At 46.6% G+C, this 12,393-nt stretch overlaps 1 protein-coding gene across 2 annotated transcripts in view; it reads left to right on the top strand.

Moving 5' to 3' along the window:
• Window positions 1–12,393, top strand: part of LOC309559476 (cytochrome P450 2G1-like) — a 62,923-nt gene that overhangs the window by 24,469 nt on the left and 26,061 nt on the right. For both annotated transcript variants that reach the window (XM_082262750.1, XM_082262749.1), the window contains exons 3-4: window positions 8,241–8,403; window positions 12,000–12,149. In XM_082262750.1, coding sequence (XP_082118876.1) covers window positions 8,241–8,403; window positions 12,000–12,149 — 313 coding nt within the window. The remainder of the gene's footprint in view (window positions 1–8,240; window positions 8,404–11,999; window positions 12,150–12,393) is intronic.

Raw genomic sequence — 12,393 nt, 5'->3', positions numbered from 1 at the left:
TAATTTGACCTGGCTTTTTGGGATGGTACACTCCGAATATAGGGAGATACCAACACTCTTCAGAGTCTTTAGGGGTGGGAGCCACCTCGGCATGACCGTTCTCAAAGATCTTACCCATGAAAGAAAAGAAATGTTCCTTCATCTCTGGCTTTCTTTGCAAATTACGTTTAAGGGAAGAAAAACGTTGTAGCGCTTGTTCTCTGTTATTGGGTAAGTGTTGTCTCTGTGGTCTGAAGGGAAGAGGTGCAACCCAGCTGTTTGTGCTGTCTTTGACTAGACCTTGCTCCATTATTTCTAAGAAGAGTTTGTCTTCGATAGACATTGCCACACGATTGTCATCTTTAGTTCTCTGAAAGACTGTGCACCCTAAATGGTCTTGGTCACTGTCACAGGCAAAGTTGTCACTAGTGGGGCTTGTGAAGGGACAAGATGAGTGGGTGGCGTAGACTGATTCCTTAACAAGGAAATGGTTGTGGCATGGCTGGAAAAGAGAGGGACGCCCATTCTCTAGGGTATTTGTGAGCATGCTGCTAACGGAGTTAGGTTTGTGCATGCTTCCTAGACAGACATCTCCTATGATGACCCATCCTAGGTCTAACTTCTGAGCATAAGGAGCGTTATTGGGACCATTAATTTGAGCTCTTGATTTGTGGGCTTGTAAGAGATCTCTCCCAAAGAGTAGGATAATCTGAGCCTGAGGATCAAGTTCTGGTATCAGATGTGCTATGCGTTTCAAGTGCGGGTGATGAGCAGCTACATCTGGTGTAGGAATTTCAGATCTGTGATCAGGGATCTGATTGCATTCAATAAGAGTTGGCAAAGACAAGCGAGATCGCCCATCGATGGACTCGATTTGGTAGCCGGATGCTCTCCTATCAGCCGTCTCCACTATTCCTGCACAAGTTTTTAAGGAGTAGGGAATGCTGGGGCCTTTAACGCTGAACATGTCAAAGAGAGTAGAGCTGGCTAATGACTTGTTACTTTGGTCATCCAGGATTACGAAAAGCTTAATAGCTTTGTCTTTTTGGCCTGCTGGGTAGACTCTGACTAGGCAGATTTTGGAGCAGGACCTACCACCTATGGCTCCTTTGCATATCTCTGTACATTGTGAAGTGACCTCTGGTGTAGTTGTGGTGGTGTGCTCCTCCTCCCCGCCATGCTCACTAGTGCTGAGGGTGTGTTGTAAAGTCCATGGAGCTGGCCCAGGATGCAACCCTGTGTTGTGATCTGAGCTGTCACATTCTGTGCATTTTAAACTAACCTTACAGTCCTTGGCGAGATGAGATGTTGAAGAGCAGCACCTGTAGCAGATGTGGTTCTCCTTGAGGAAGGCTTTGCGGTCCTGCAGGGTTTTCTCTCTGAAGGCTCTGCATTTTAGGAGAGGATGTTGTTTCCGATGCAAGGGACACTGCTTACCAGGATCGTTGACCTTTGTCTCTGAGTTAGAGAAGTTGGCAGACCTGTGAAAGGAACCTGGAGGAGACACGTTAGTTTTGTGTACTGCTACTGGAGGTTTGCGAGGGTTAAGTCCCACAGGAGCAGCACACAACAGCGTAAAATCAAAACTTGGATCATTTCTTGTTTTAGCTTGCTGGCACACAAAGTCCACAAAAAACAGAAAAAGGAGGGAATGGAACATCATGCTGTCTTTTTTATATCGGGATCCGTGTGTAATCCACTGCTCTTGCAAGTTATAGGGTAACTTTTGCACAATGTGGTTGACACCTCTGGCTGTGTCAAGGAATGCAAGTCCTTGTAAGTCTCTCTCGGATTTAGCTACTTGAAGTTTCATTAGCAAGTCACTTAACTTTCCCAGAATACCTAGCAAAGCCTACCATAAACTTAGTTATCAAGCCTTTTGAATAATGCATCTTCTACTGCTTCTGCTGAACCATAACACTCATCAAGTCTATCCCAGATTGTTCTAAGACCAGTGTCTGGGTAGTTTATATTTATTGTCCTGATTCGCCTGGCATGCTCGGCAGACTCATTTCCAAGCCATTTGATCAGGAGGTCTATCTCTTCACTGCAAGATAGCCCTAAGTCTCTGATAGTGTTTTGAAAGGATGACCACCAGGCTCTATAGTTTTCAGGGCGGTCATTAAACTTTTCAAGTCCTTTGGTGACTAACTTGCGTCGTGCAAAGAACCTTGCAAAGTCTATGGTGGCTTGGTTAGCCTGTTGTGTGTTGTCATGGTAAGATGGCTGTGTGTAGTCATACCTTTTGCTGGCACCAAGCTGGCCTCTGATGTACCGTTCTGGCTTGGATGTTGGTTCTGGAGGGCGATTAGAAGGTGATTCTATTATCTCACTTATGGGGAGTCTATCGTAGGAGACGTCACTTTGTATGGATTTCTCCCGTTTGCAGGCTTGAGGCTTGTCGCTGACTTGCGGCGGTACCGTGGAGTGTCTTTGGCTTGTCTCTTTGACGTCATCTTTGACACTGCTTGTTTTAAAATAATGTTGATTGATGTAATCTGAAGTTTGTTGTAGAGAATTTGGAGTTTCAGCTGCTGGATCGAGAATATTGCTGCGTCTGCTGCGTTCACTTCTCGGGTATACAGCTAATTCTAAGGCGTCTGCTTCAGCTATGGATGCTGCTACTTCCTTCTCTACAGTCAGTTTCTCTAGGGCTACTTCTAGGAGGGCTTCCTCTGCTTCTTTCTGCGTTTTTTAGGAGCACTTTCTCCTTTTTATTCTGCATTTCTTGCTCGGCAAAGGCTGCTCGGGCCTTGGCGGCTTCAGCTTTTGCACGTGCTATGGCGAGTGCATTGCTTGCGGAGGAAGATCTAGAGGAGCCGGAAACTCGGGACCTTGTCTTGAGTGAGGATGTCTGGCTATGTGACATGTCGCTTGCAGGAATGCTTGACTGTGTAGAGACTGCTGTATTGCATATGGACTGCGCTGGCAGGGTAGCAGGCCTCTGTATAGTTTCTGTCCTAAATCCCCACTTGCTGGATAGCTGCTGTTTCACTGTTCTGTTCTCACAACACGTATGCCCCAGGCGTGTGCAGCTCAACATACAGCTAAACCTTTAATCCTGCAATAACCAGTCCTTTTGTAACTTAAGGCTTTATTCCAGAGATAGAATAGTGGTCACATGAACAGGTTACAAGTCAGAATGGATATGCGAATAGGATTGTGAATATGAGAGGTGAAACTGTGAATAAACAGATAATCAGTGTACAAACACAAACAATATATGCATTGAGTATATAGCCCAACAGTTCATAGGCATACCAGCGATGCTTCAAAGGGGGGTTCAGGAATCTTCCCACAGGAACCTCAGATGCTGTCTGGCTGTCTCCATGAGCTGTTCTAAAATGGAGATTCTCTCAGAGAGGGGTGGAACCAATACCAGCAATAGAGAACAAGAAATACCATAGTGCTGTACAACAGTCTATGTCACAGTGGCATCTTGTGGACAAGATTGATATTACAAGTTCCAATAGAATTATTTACTTCCTTATGCTGGAGGCATGACAGCCACCTTCCCTAGGATTAGCCAGGCCTGTATAAATATTCATACTGCCATCTGCATTGCTCCACAACTTCAGAAGAATTCTACAGCTATCTGGAAGGCAGAGGGGGCAGTCAGACTAGCAGCAGCTGAAAACATTGAACAGACCTAAATATTCACATGCAGCTTCCAGTGGCGGCTGTTGCGTTGGGGGCGCAGGAGCGCCGCCCTCCCTATCCATGCGTCCGCTCAACTAATCTACATGCAGGGCGCTGAACACATGAAGTTCAATGGAGTCTTATTTATTTATTTATTGATTTATTTATTTATTTTTTAATCACCTGATTAGAGCCAGAGGATCTAATAGGCTTCAGAAAAAGATCAGTGGGCCCCGAGCCCACCCATTGTGTGACAATAGCAAATAAGAATTTGCTATTGTCACACGGATCCTCCTCCTGGTCCAAGACCGCTTCCTGATTGGCCGAAAGGCGAACCCATGCCATTAGGCGAGGAGGAGGCAGGAGGACTGGAGGAGATGTGGGGGACTGAGGAGAAGCCGCCGCTGCAGGTAAGTCTCTCTGCATTGAAGGGGGCACGACACGCTGGTCACTGCATTGATGGGGGCACGCTGGTCACTGCATTGATGGGGGCACGCTGGTCCCTGCATTGATTGGGGCACGCTGGTCACTGCGTTGATGGGGGCACGCTGGTCACTGCGTTGATGGGGGCACGCTGGTCACTGCATTGATGGGGGCACGCTGGTCACTGCATTGATGGGGGCACGCTGGTCACTGCATTGATGGGGGGCACGGCACGCTGGTCTCTGCATTGAAAGGGGGCACACTGGTCTCTGCATTGAAAGGGGGCAAGATGGTCTCTGCATTGAAGGGGGCACGATAGTCTCTCTGCATTGATGGGGGCACGCTGGTCACTCTGCATTGATGGGGGCACGCTGGTCACTCTGCATTGATGGGGGCATGCTGGTCTATCTGCATTGAAAGGGGGCACGCTGGTCTATCTGCATTGAAAGGGGGCACGCTGGTCTATCTGCATTGAAAGGGGGCACGCTGGTCTCTCTGCATTGAAACGGGGCACGCTGGTCTCTGCATTGATGGAGGCACACTGGCCCCTCTGCATTAAAAGGGGGCACGATGGTCTCTCTGCATTGAAAGGGGGTACGCTGGTCACTCTGCATTGAAAGGGGGCACGATGGTCTCTCTGCATTGAAAGGGGGCACGCTGGTCTCTCTGTATTGAAAGGGGGCACGCTGGTCTCTCTGCATTGACTATACCTTGATTACTGAAGGCCCCTTTCACACTTTCGTGACCTCCAAAGTCACGCAATTTTTTACAGCGTTTTTTGCCGCAAAGCAATGCCTATTATATTTTTCTGTTTGCGCCCCTCCCAAAAAATTTTTTGGGAGGGGCAGTTTCACTGATCACAATGAGCACAACTAAATGTGCTTAACACCACTATTGCAGCCACACTGATTATAGTGGGACAAACTAAATGTAACTAACAAAACGCACACACAGCTCCACTGAACACAGTGAGCCAGCTCTAAATCTAACTAATCCTAGCACCTATCTAGAGTCTGCTACAAATGCAACTAGTGTAAGTACTTAAAGTGTTACTAAACCCACAACAGTGAAATCTGTCTGTATATGCAGTAAAGCATGCTTGTTATACTCAATGTGGAACCTCCAGGAGTTAATCCTCTGCATTGAGTAAAAGGCTGTGTGATCCTGCTTTCTGATCCTCCCCTTCTTTTACTGTCCCCAATATATCTTCTAATAGAACAGAGCTTTGGAGGCACTCTGCACATGCTCAGTTTGGTGTGTATTGGTAGAGAGTTTTATTATTTTTTTTTTTTTTTTTGGGAGGTGGCATGTAAACAGTACAGGGCCAATCAGCACTGTCCAGACAGAAGGTCTGGGGTCATGCAGCCTCCTAGAATAGTCAAAGCAGAATGAAAACTCCTCACACAAGCTTTAACAAGTGCTCGGCCAGACACTGATATAAGTAACAAGACTACTATATACTGCTGATGAGAAAAGGAATTTAGCAGTTTATATTTAGTAAAATAATTGCATGTCCATGTTCTGTGTACTGTGGGAGACCAGATATAGTGAATGCAGGGTCCTGGGTTTAGTAACACTTAAAATCTGACAATAAAGAAGCACTCAAAAGTATAGAGGGGGTAGCAGCACTAGGGATGGGTTCAGGTGGATTTGGACAAGAGTCCACAAACCCCACCTGCTTAGAAGCTGTCAAAGCCCACAATCAGACATGGGCAGCTGAGACAATCCCCGCCCCACGCGTTAAGACTCCGTTCACACTGGGGCGACCTGTCAGACCTGTCAGATACAAGTCGCTCCGACTTAGAAAAAGGGTCCGGAGCTTCTTTGGAGCGACCTGCATTGACTTCAATGTTATGAAGTCCGTGCCGGCCGCTCCGAGGTCGCGCCGCGAGCTGCGCGCCGTGACCTGTGAGGTCGCCCCGGCAAGTCGGATCGCCCCAGTGTGAACGGGGTGTAAGAGGTATCTGCGACTGGTTGTTTTATGAGTCGGTGGTGTGGCAGCTGGAGGCATTAAAGTGGAGTTCCGGCCTCAAAACTGACTTTGGGCCATCCGCTTGCTCTGTGTCACCTAAAAAAAAAAAAAAAAGTGGATAGTCCAGATTTTTTTATTTTTTTTTAATTACTTACCTTTCTTCTACTTCCTCCCTCTGGGGCCGAGGCCCACGCCGTCACTACCTGCTTTCGTTGACTCCTGGGAGCTGAACGTCATCTCTCCCAGGAGTCAATGCGCCTGCATCGGCCCCGCTCGTCACTTCCGGTGCAGGCGCGTCATTCCCTGTTAAACAGCTTCTGAGCATGCCCAGAAGCTGTGCAGGGATGACGCGCACCTGCCCTGGAAGTGATGAGCGGGGCCGGTGCAGGCGCATTCTGGGACGAAGAGGACACCGAAGAGAACGCCCTGGCTTCAGCTGCCCACACCTGAGATGGCAGCGCTGGACAAGAAATTTTCAAGGTAAGTATTTCTTCTAAAAGGTAAGTGCGACCCGGGACAGTTCAGAGGCTATCCATTATGGAATGTACTAGCCCTGACAGTCCCGGGGGTATTTTTTTTTCTAAAAAACTTTTCCAAGGCCGGAACTCTGCTTTAAGTTGAACGCAGGTTCCTTCTTCCTTGATGCCTACTAGGACCTTGAGGCACCAGTTAAACTAGGTTTAATATGTTATTTATCTTTTATGTAGACACTTTGTTAAATAAAGGCTTCTATGGCCATTTAACTCCAGCTCATGGTCATGTGGTTATTTATAAGGGGTAAAGGCAGTGGTGGGATTCAGCCGGTTCGCACCGGTTCCATAGAACCGGTTGCTAACTTTCTGCAAGTTCGCAGAACCGGCTGATCCCTCTGCGTGTCTAAGGACGCGCAGTACAATTGAATGTCTCGCGCTCGGGCAGACGTGCCGCCGGGGGGGCGGAGCAGTGCGCCCCAACCCGCCCATTCTGTGACAATAGCGAATGAGAATTCACTATTGTCACACGGATCCTCCTCCTGGCCAATCAGGGAGTGGGTCCTCCCGCTTCCTGATTGGCCGAAAGGCAAACACCGTGCCATTGGACGAGGAGAAGGCACCGCGGGAGGACTGAGGACTCGGAGACGCGGGGAGCCGGGAACTGAAGAGAAGCTGCGACTGCGAGACCGTCCGTGAGGTAAGTGCATGGGTCTCGTGGGGGGATCGCTGGCACTCTGCAATTGGGGGCAATGCTGTGGCTGGCACTCTGCAATTTGGGGCAATGCTGTGGCTGGCACTCTGCAATTGGGGGCAATGCTGTGGCTGGCACTCTGCAATTGGGGGCAATGCTGTGGCTGGCACTCTGCAATTGGGGGCAATGCTGTGGCTGGCACTCTGCAATGATTGGGGGCAATGCTGTGGCTGGCACTCTGCAATGATTGGGGGGCAATGCTGTGGCTGGCACTCTGCAATGATTGGGGGCAATGCTGTGGCTGGCACTCTGCAATGATTGGGGGGCAATGCTGTGGCTGGCACTCTGCAATGATTGGGGGCAATGCTGTGGCTGGCACTCTGCAATCATTAGGGGCAATGCTGTGGCTGGCACTTTGCAATGATTGGGGGCAATGCTGTGGCTGGCACTTTGCAATGATTGGGGGCAATGCTGTGGCTGGAACTCTGCAATGATTGGGGGCAATGCTGTGGCTGGCACTCTGCAATGATTGGGGGCAATGCTGTGGCTGGCACTCTGCAATGATTGGGGGGCAATGCTGTGGCTGGCACTCTGCAATCATTGGGGGCAATGCTGTGGCTGGCACTCTGCAATGATTGGGGGCAATGCTGTGGCTGGCACTTTGCAATGAATGGGGGCAATGCTGTGGCTGGCACTCTGCAATCATTGGGGACAATGCTGTGGCTGGCACTCTGCAATGATTGGGGGCAATGCTGTGGTCACTGTGCATTGAAAGGGGGCACGCTGGTCACTGTGCATTGAAAGGGGGCACGCTGGTCATTCTGCTGGGAAAGTCTGAACTGGTTACTAAAATTTTTGAATCCCACCAATGGGTAAAGGGAGTGATGGTCAGAGTAGAATGTAGACAAATGCTCTTTATTACCCTCGTCAAGCTATGGTGACCAATTTGTATATTGTAAGTTGCTGAAAGCTGTTCCTTGGTTATTGTAACTTGCTGTACTTTTTTGCCATTAGAATGCCTTCACAATGTGTGCTTATACCTTTTTGTATGTCTATGCTCTAGCTGAGTGAGACCTATGGCCCTGTGTTCACCATCTACCTATCGAATGTACCTACCATTATTTTGTCTGGTTACGACTGTGTGAAAGAAGCTCTGATAGATCACGGTGATATATTTGGTATTAGAGGTCCATCAGAACTCGGAGATCTGCTCTTCAAAGGCTATGGTGAGTAATCAGACCTTTTTACAGATGTATTTAAAGTGTTACTAAACCCAAAAACAAAATATATTGCAGCTTATCATCCCTTCCAGTGTCTTGAAAAAGTATTCATACCCCTTGAAATTTTCCACATTTTGTCATGTTACAACCAAAAACAGAAATGTATTTTATTGGGAATTTATGTGGTAGACCAACACAAAGTGGCACATATTTGTGAAGTGGAAGGAAAAATGATAAATGGTTTTCAAAATGTTTTACAAATATCTGAAAAGTGTGGTGCGCATTTGTATTCAACCTCCCTTTACCCTGATACCCATGACTAAATTCAAGTGGAAACAATTGCCGAAGTAGTAAATAGAGTTCCCCCTGTGTGTAATTTTAATCTCTGTATAAATACAGCTGTTCTGTGAAGCGCTCAGAGGTTTGTTAGAGAACCTTAGTGCACAAACAGCATCATGAAGGCCAAGGAACACACCAGACAGGTCAGGGATAAAGTTGTGGAGAAGTTTAAAGCAGGGTTAGGTTATAAAAATATCCCAAGCTTTGAACATCTCACGGAGCTCTGTTCAAGCCATCATATCGAAAATAGAGTATGGTACAACTGCAAACCTACCAAGACATGGCCGTCCACCTAAACTGGCAGGCCGGGCAAAGCGAGCATTAATCAGAGAAGCAGCCAAGAGGCCAAAAAATCCCAATAAAAGACATTTACGGTTTTGGTTGTAACATGACAAAATGTGGTAAATTTCATGAATTATGAATATTTTTTCAAGACACTATAGATGTGGTGACTTTTTTAGTTTTTCTTTTTAAAGTGTTATTACCGTAAACCCAAAACAAAAAATAGATTATATTACAGCTTACTAATCATTGGTTTTCTTTTTTAGTATTTTTCCCTGTTTTCACCTGGTGATCTGGCCAGTAACACACCTCCTGTATTAGGCCTCATGCACACAGAGCATTTGCCCATCTCTCCTAGGCGCCTTTCCTCCTGGCAGCAGCATTTTGGCAAAAAAAAAACACTTGACACTTGTAAATGTGTGTAAGCGTGTCTAGGCCCATCAAGTGTTTGGGCGTTAATTAGTTTTTTTAGCTAGAATAATAATTTATTCTGGCCATTTAAATGAATTTCCAAGCGCTTGCACACGTTTAGAGAAGTGCACACACGTCAAGTGTTTTTTTTTTTTCTGCTAAAACGCTGCTCTTGGATGCACTGAGTGCCAGTTCATATATATGCGATGCGGGAACCCTGCAAATCTATTGCGTGTTCCTGCATTGCACCCGACTCACAGGCAGTTCACGTGGCCACATGCGAATCGCTGGGGGTGTCAATACAAAGTTAACGATGCCCCAAGATCAGTTCGCATATCACAGTGCAAACTGTCAGTTTGGACATGAATCGGATCGCATGGGTGTTCACAATTCTGGTGCGGACCCAAAAAAGGGTCCAGTATGAGTTGTGTCCGAATGTGATGCGAATTCCGCCATATAATCTGTATGGCTGAATTCGCATCACACATACATCGCATGTGATTTTCAGAGCAGTGCGCTCCGAATCACATGTGATGTCTGTCATCGCATATATGTGAACCGGAACTTAAAGTTGTTTAAATTTTCTGCCTCTAAATGTCTCATTTAGGGCCGGTTCACATTTGTGCGAGTGCGGCGATCGCATGTAATTCGGAGCGCACTGCTCCTTTATTACATGCGATCGGATGTGCGGATGCGAATTCAGCCATACACTTTGTATGGCTGAATTCGCAATGTATCCGCACCAAACACGCACATGACCCTTTTTTCCAGCCGCATCAGGATCGGATCGCACAGTGGTTCACACTTGTGCGATCCGATCCTGTGCGAACTGTCAGATCGCACTGCGATATGCGATCAAACTGGGGGTGTCATTAACATTTATTTGACACCCCCTGCGTATCGCATATGTCAGTGTGAACTGCCAGGGGTGCGTTTGCGATGCGGGAAGGCTGCGAATGTGAACCTGGACTAAGAGGCAGAAAAGAAATAACAAAAAAAACACCAGACATCTCTAAAAGGAGCATTAAAAAAGTCCAGTGTGCATGAGTCCTTAGAGTGCCTCCACTCTGGATGAAGGAGCATAGCTGCATTGTTAATCTGGAGTGAGAGTAGCATTAGATACACTAACAAATTGAAGCCAAACTCCAAGGGGGGGGGGGGGCAGTCGGTGTAGCTGGAAGTGCTCTGGGGTCTCGGCTCACAGTCTACAATGATAATAGCACAGATAACCATACTAAGTGTACGTTTCCACTAGTGCGACTGGCCATGCGACTTTGGACACATGTTGCATGACATGTCACAGCCCATTGATTTCAATGGTACTCGTTCCCATCTATGCGACTTTGAAAAGGTCCCTTGGTTTTGGGGATATTTTGTACCCAGCACTGGATGTGTTTTCCATCAGAATTCTCTTTGATCATTTTATTTCTTCCACTTTTATCCATCTTATTACATTTTACACATCTTTTATATTTATTATAACATCCTTGGTCCTCCATTTTAGAAATGGAGCGCTGATTTTCCTCCTTTATATATAGACTTTGAAAAGGTACCTACAGTACTTTGATGCGACTTTGATAGAGAGAGTGTAAAGTTAGATCAAATTTGCATCAAAGTCGCACTCCAAATCGGAACGGTGAAAACGTAGACTAAAGCTCCGTTTCCACTAGTGTGACATGCCATGCCACTTTGGATACACAAACTCGCATGACAAGTCACAGCCCATTGATTTCAATGGCACCCATACCATCTATGCGACTTTGAAAATCAGCGACCTTGAAAAGGTACCTGCACTACTCTGAATTACCTTTTTGATGCAACTTTGATCCAGAGAGTGTAATGTCGGCTCAAAGTTGCACTCCAAAGTTGCACTCTAGCCTAGTGTCTACGTTTCCACTAGTGCGACTCTTAAGTTGTGTGATTTAGACTGCGACTTTGAGTGCAGCTTTGATCCAACTTTACACTCTCTGTATCAAAGTTGCATCAAAGTAGTGCAGGCACCTTTTCAAAGTCACTGATTTTCAAAGTCCCATAGATGGGAACTGGTGCCATTGAAATCAATGGGCTGTGACTTGTTATGCGACTGTGTCCAAAGTCCCCAGTTTGGGGATGGCCCCTTCCTGTTCCAACATGACTGCACACCAGTGCACAATTATATAAAGACCTGAATGAGTGTGTTTCGGGTGGAGGAACTTGACTAGTCTGCACATGGAGTCCTGACCCCAACCCGATAGAACACCATTGGGATGAATTAGAGCGGAGACTGCGAGCCAGGCCTTCTCACCCAACATCAGTCCTTGACCTCACAAATGCCCTTCTGGAAGAATGGTCAAACCTTCCCATAGACACACTCCTATACTTTGTGGGCAGCCTACCTAGAAGAGTTGAAGCTGTTATAGCTGCAAAGGGTGGGCCAACTCAATATTGAACCCTACGGACTAAGACTGGAATGCCATTAAAGTTCATGTGTGTGTAAAGGCAGGCGTCCCAATACTTTTGATAATATAGTGTATGTAACCTGGCATTTTTCAATAAATAGTGACAAAATATACAATGTACTTTGGTAACAGGACTGATTCTCAGCAATGGGGAGCGATGGAAGTTGATGCGTCGATTCTCGCTGTCTACTCTCAGGAATTTTGGGATGGGGAAGAGAAGCATAGAGGAGCGCATACAAACGGAAGCCAACTATCTGGCGGAAGAATTTAGAAAAAATGGAGGTTGGTGAACAGTTTTGTTGGTATTTAAAGTAAATGAAAGGAATATACTCCGTGCTAAGGAAAAGGTGAAACTGTAGTAGGCTGCAGCCTCCCTCAACTATAACCAAAAAAGGCTATGAGTATATGCAAAGAAAAAGGAGGGGAATGGCGCTGTCTACTAAGATGAATAATCCAATAGGTAAAAATATGTAAAGGGCTAAATAGTAAATGATAACGCAATGTGTGGTGGGTATCTGAAGAGTCT

The sequence above is a fragment of the Pelophylax lessonae genome (assembly GCF_965119305.1).
Source record: "Pelophylax lessonae genome assembly, chromosome: 7".
Lineage (NCBI taxonomy): Eukaryota > Metazoa > Chordata > Amphibia > Anura > Ranidae > Pelophylax > Pelophylax lessonae.
Note: the sequence above shows the minus strand (reverse complement) of the source record. Positions and strands in the feature narration are given on the sequence as shown.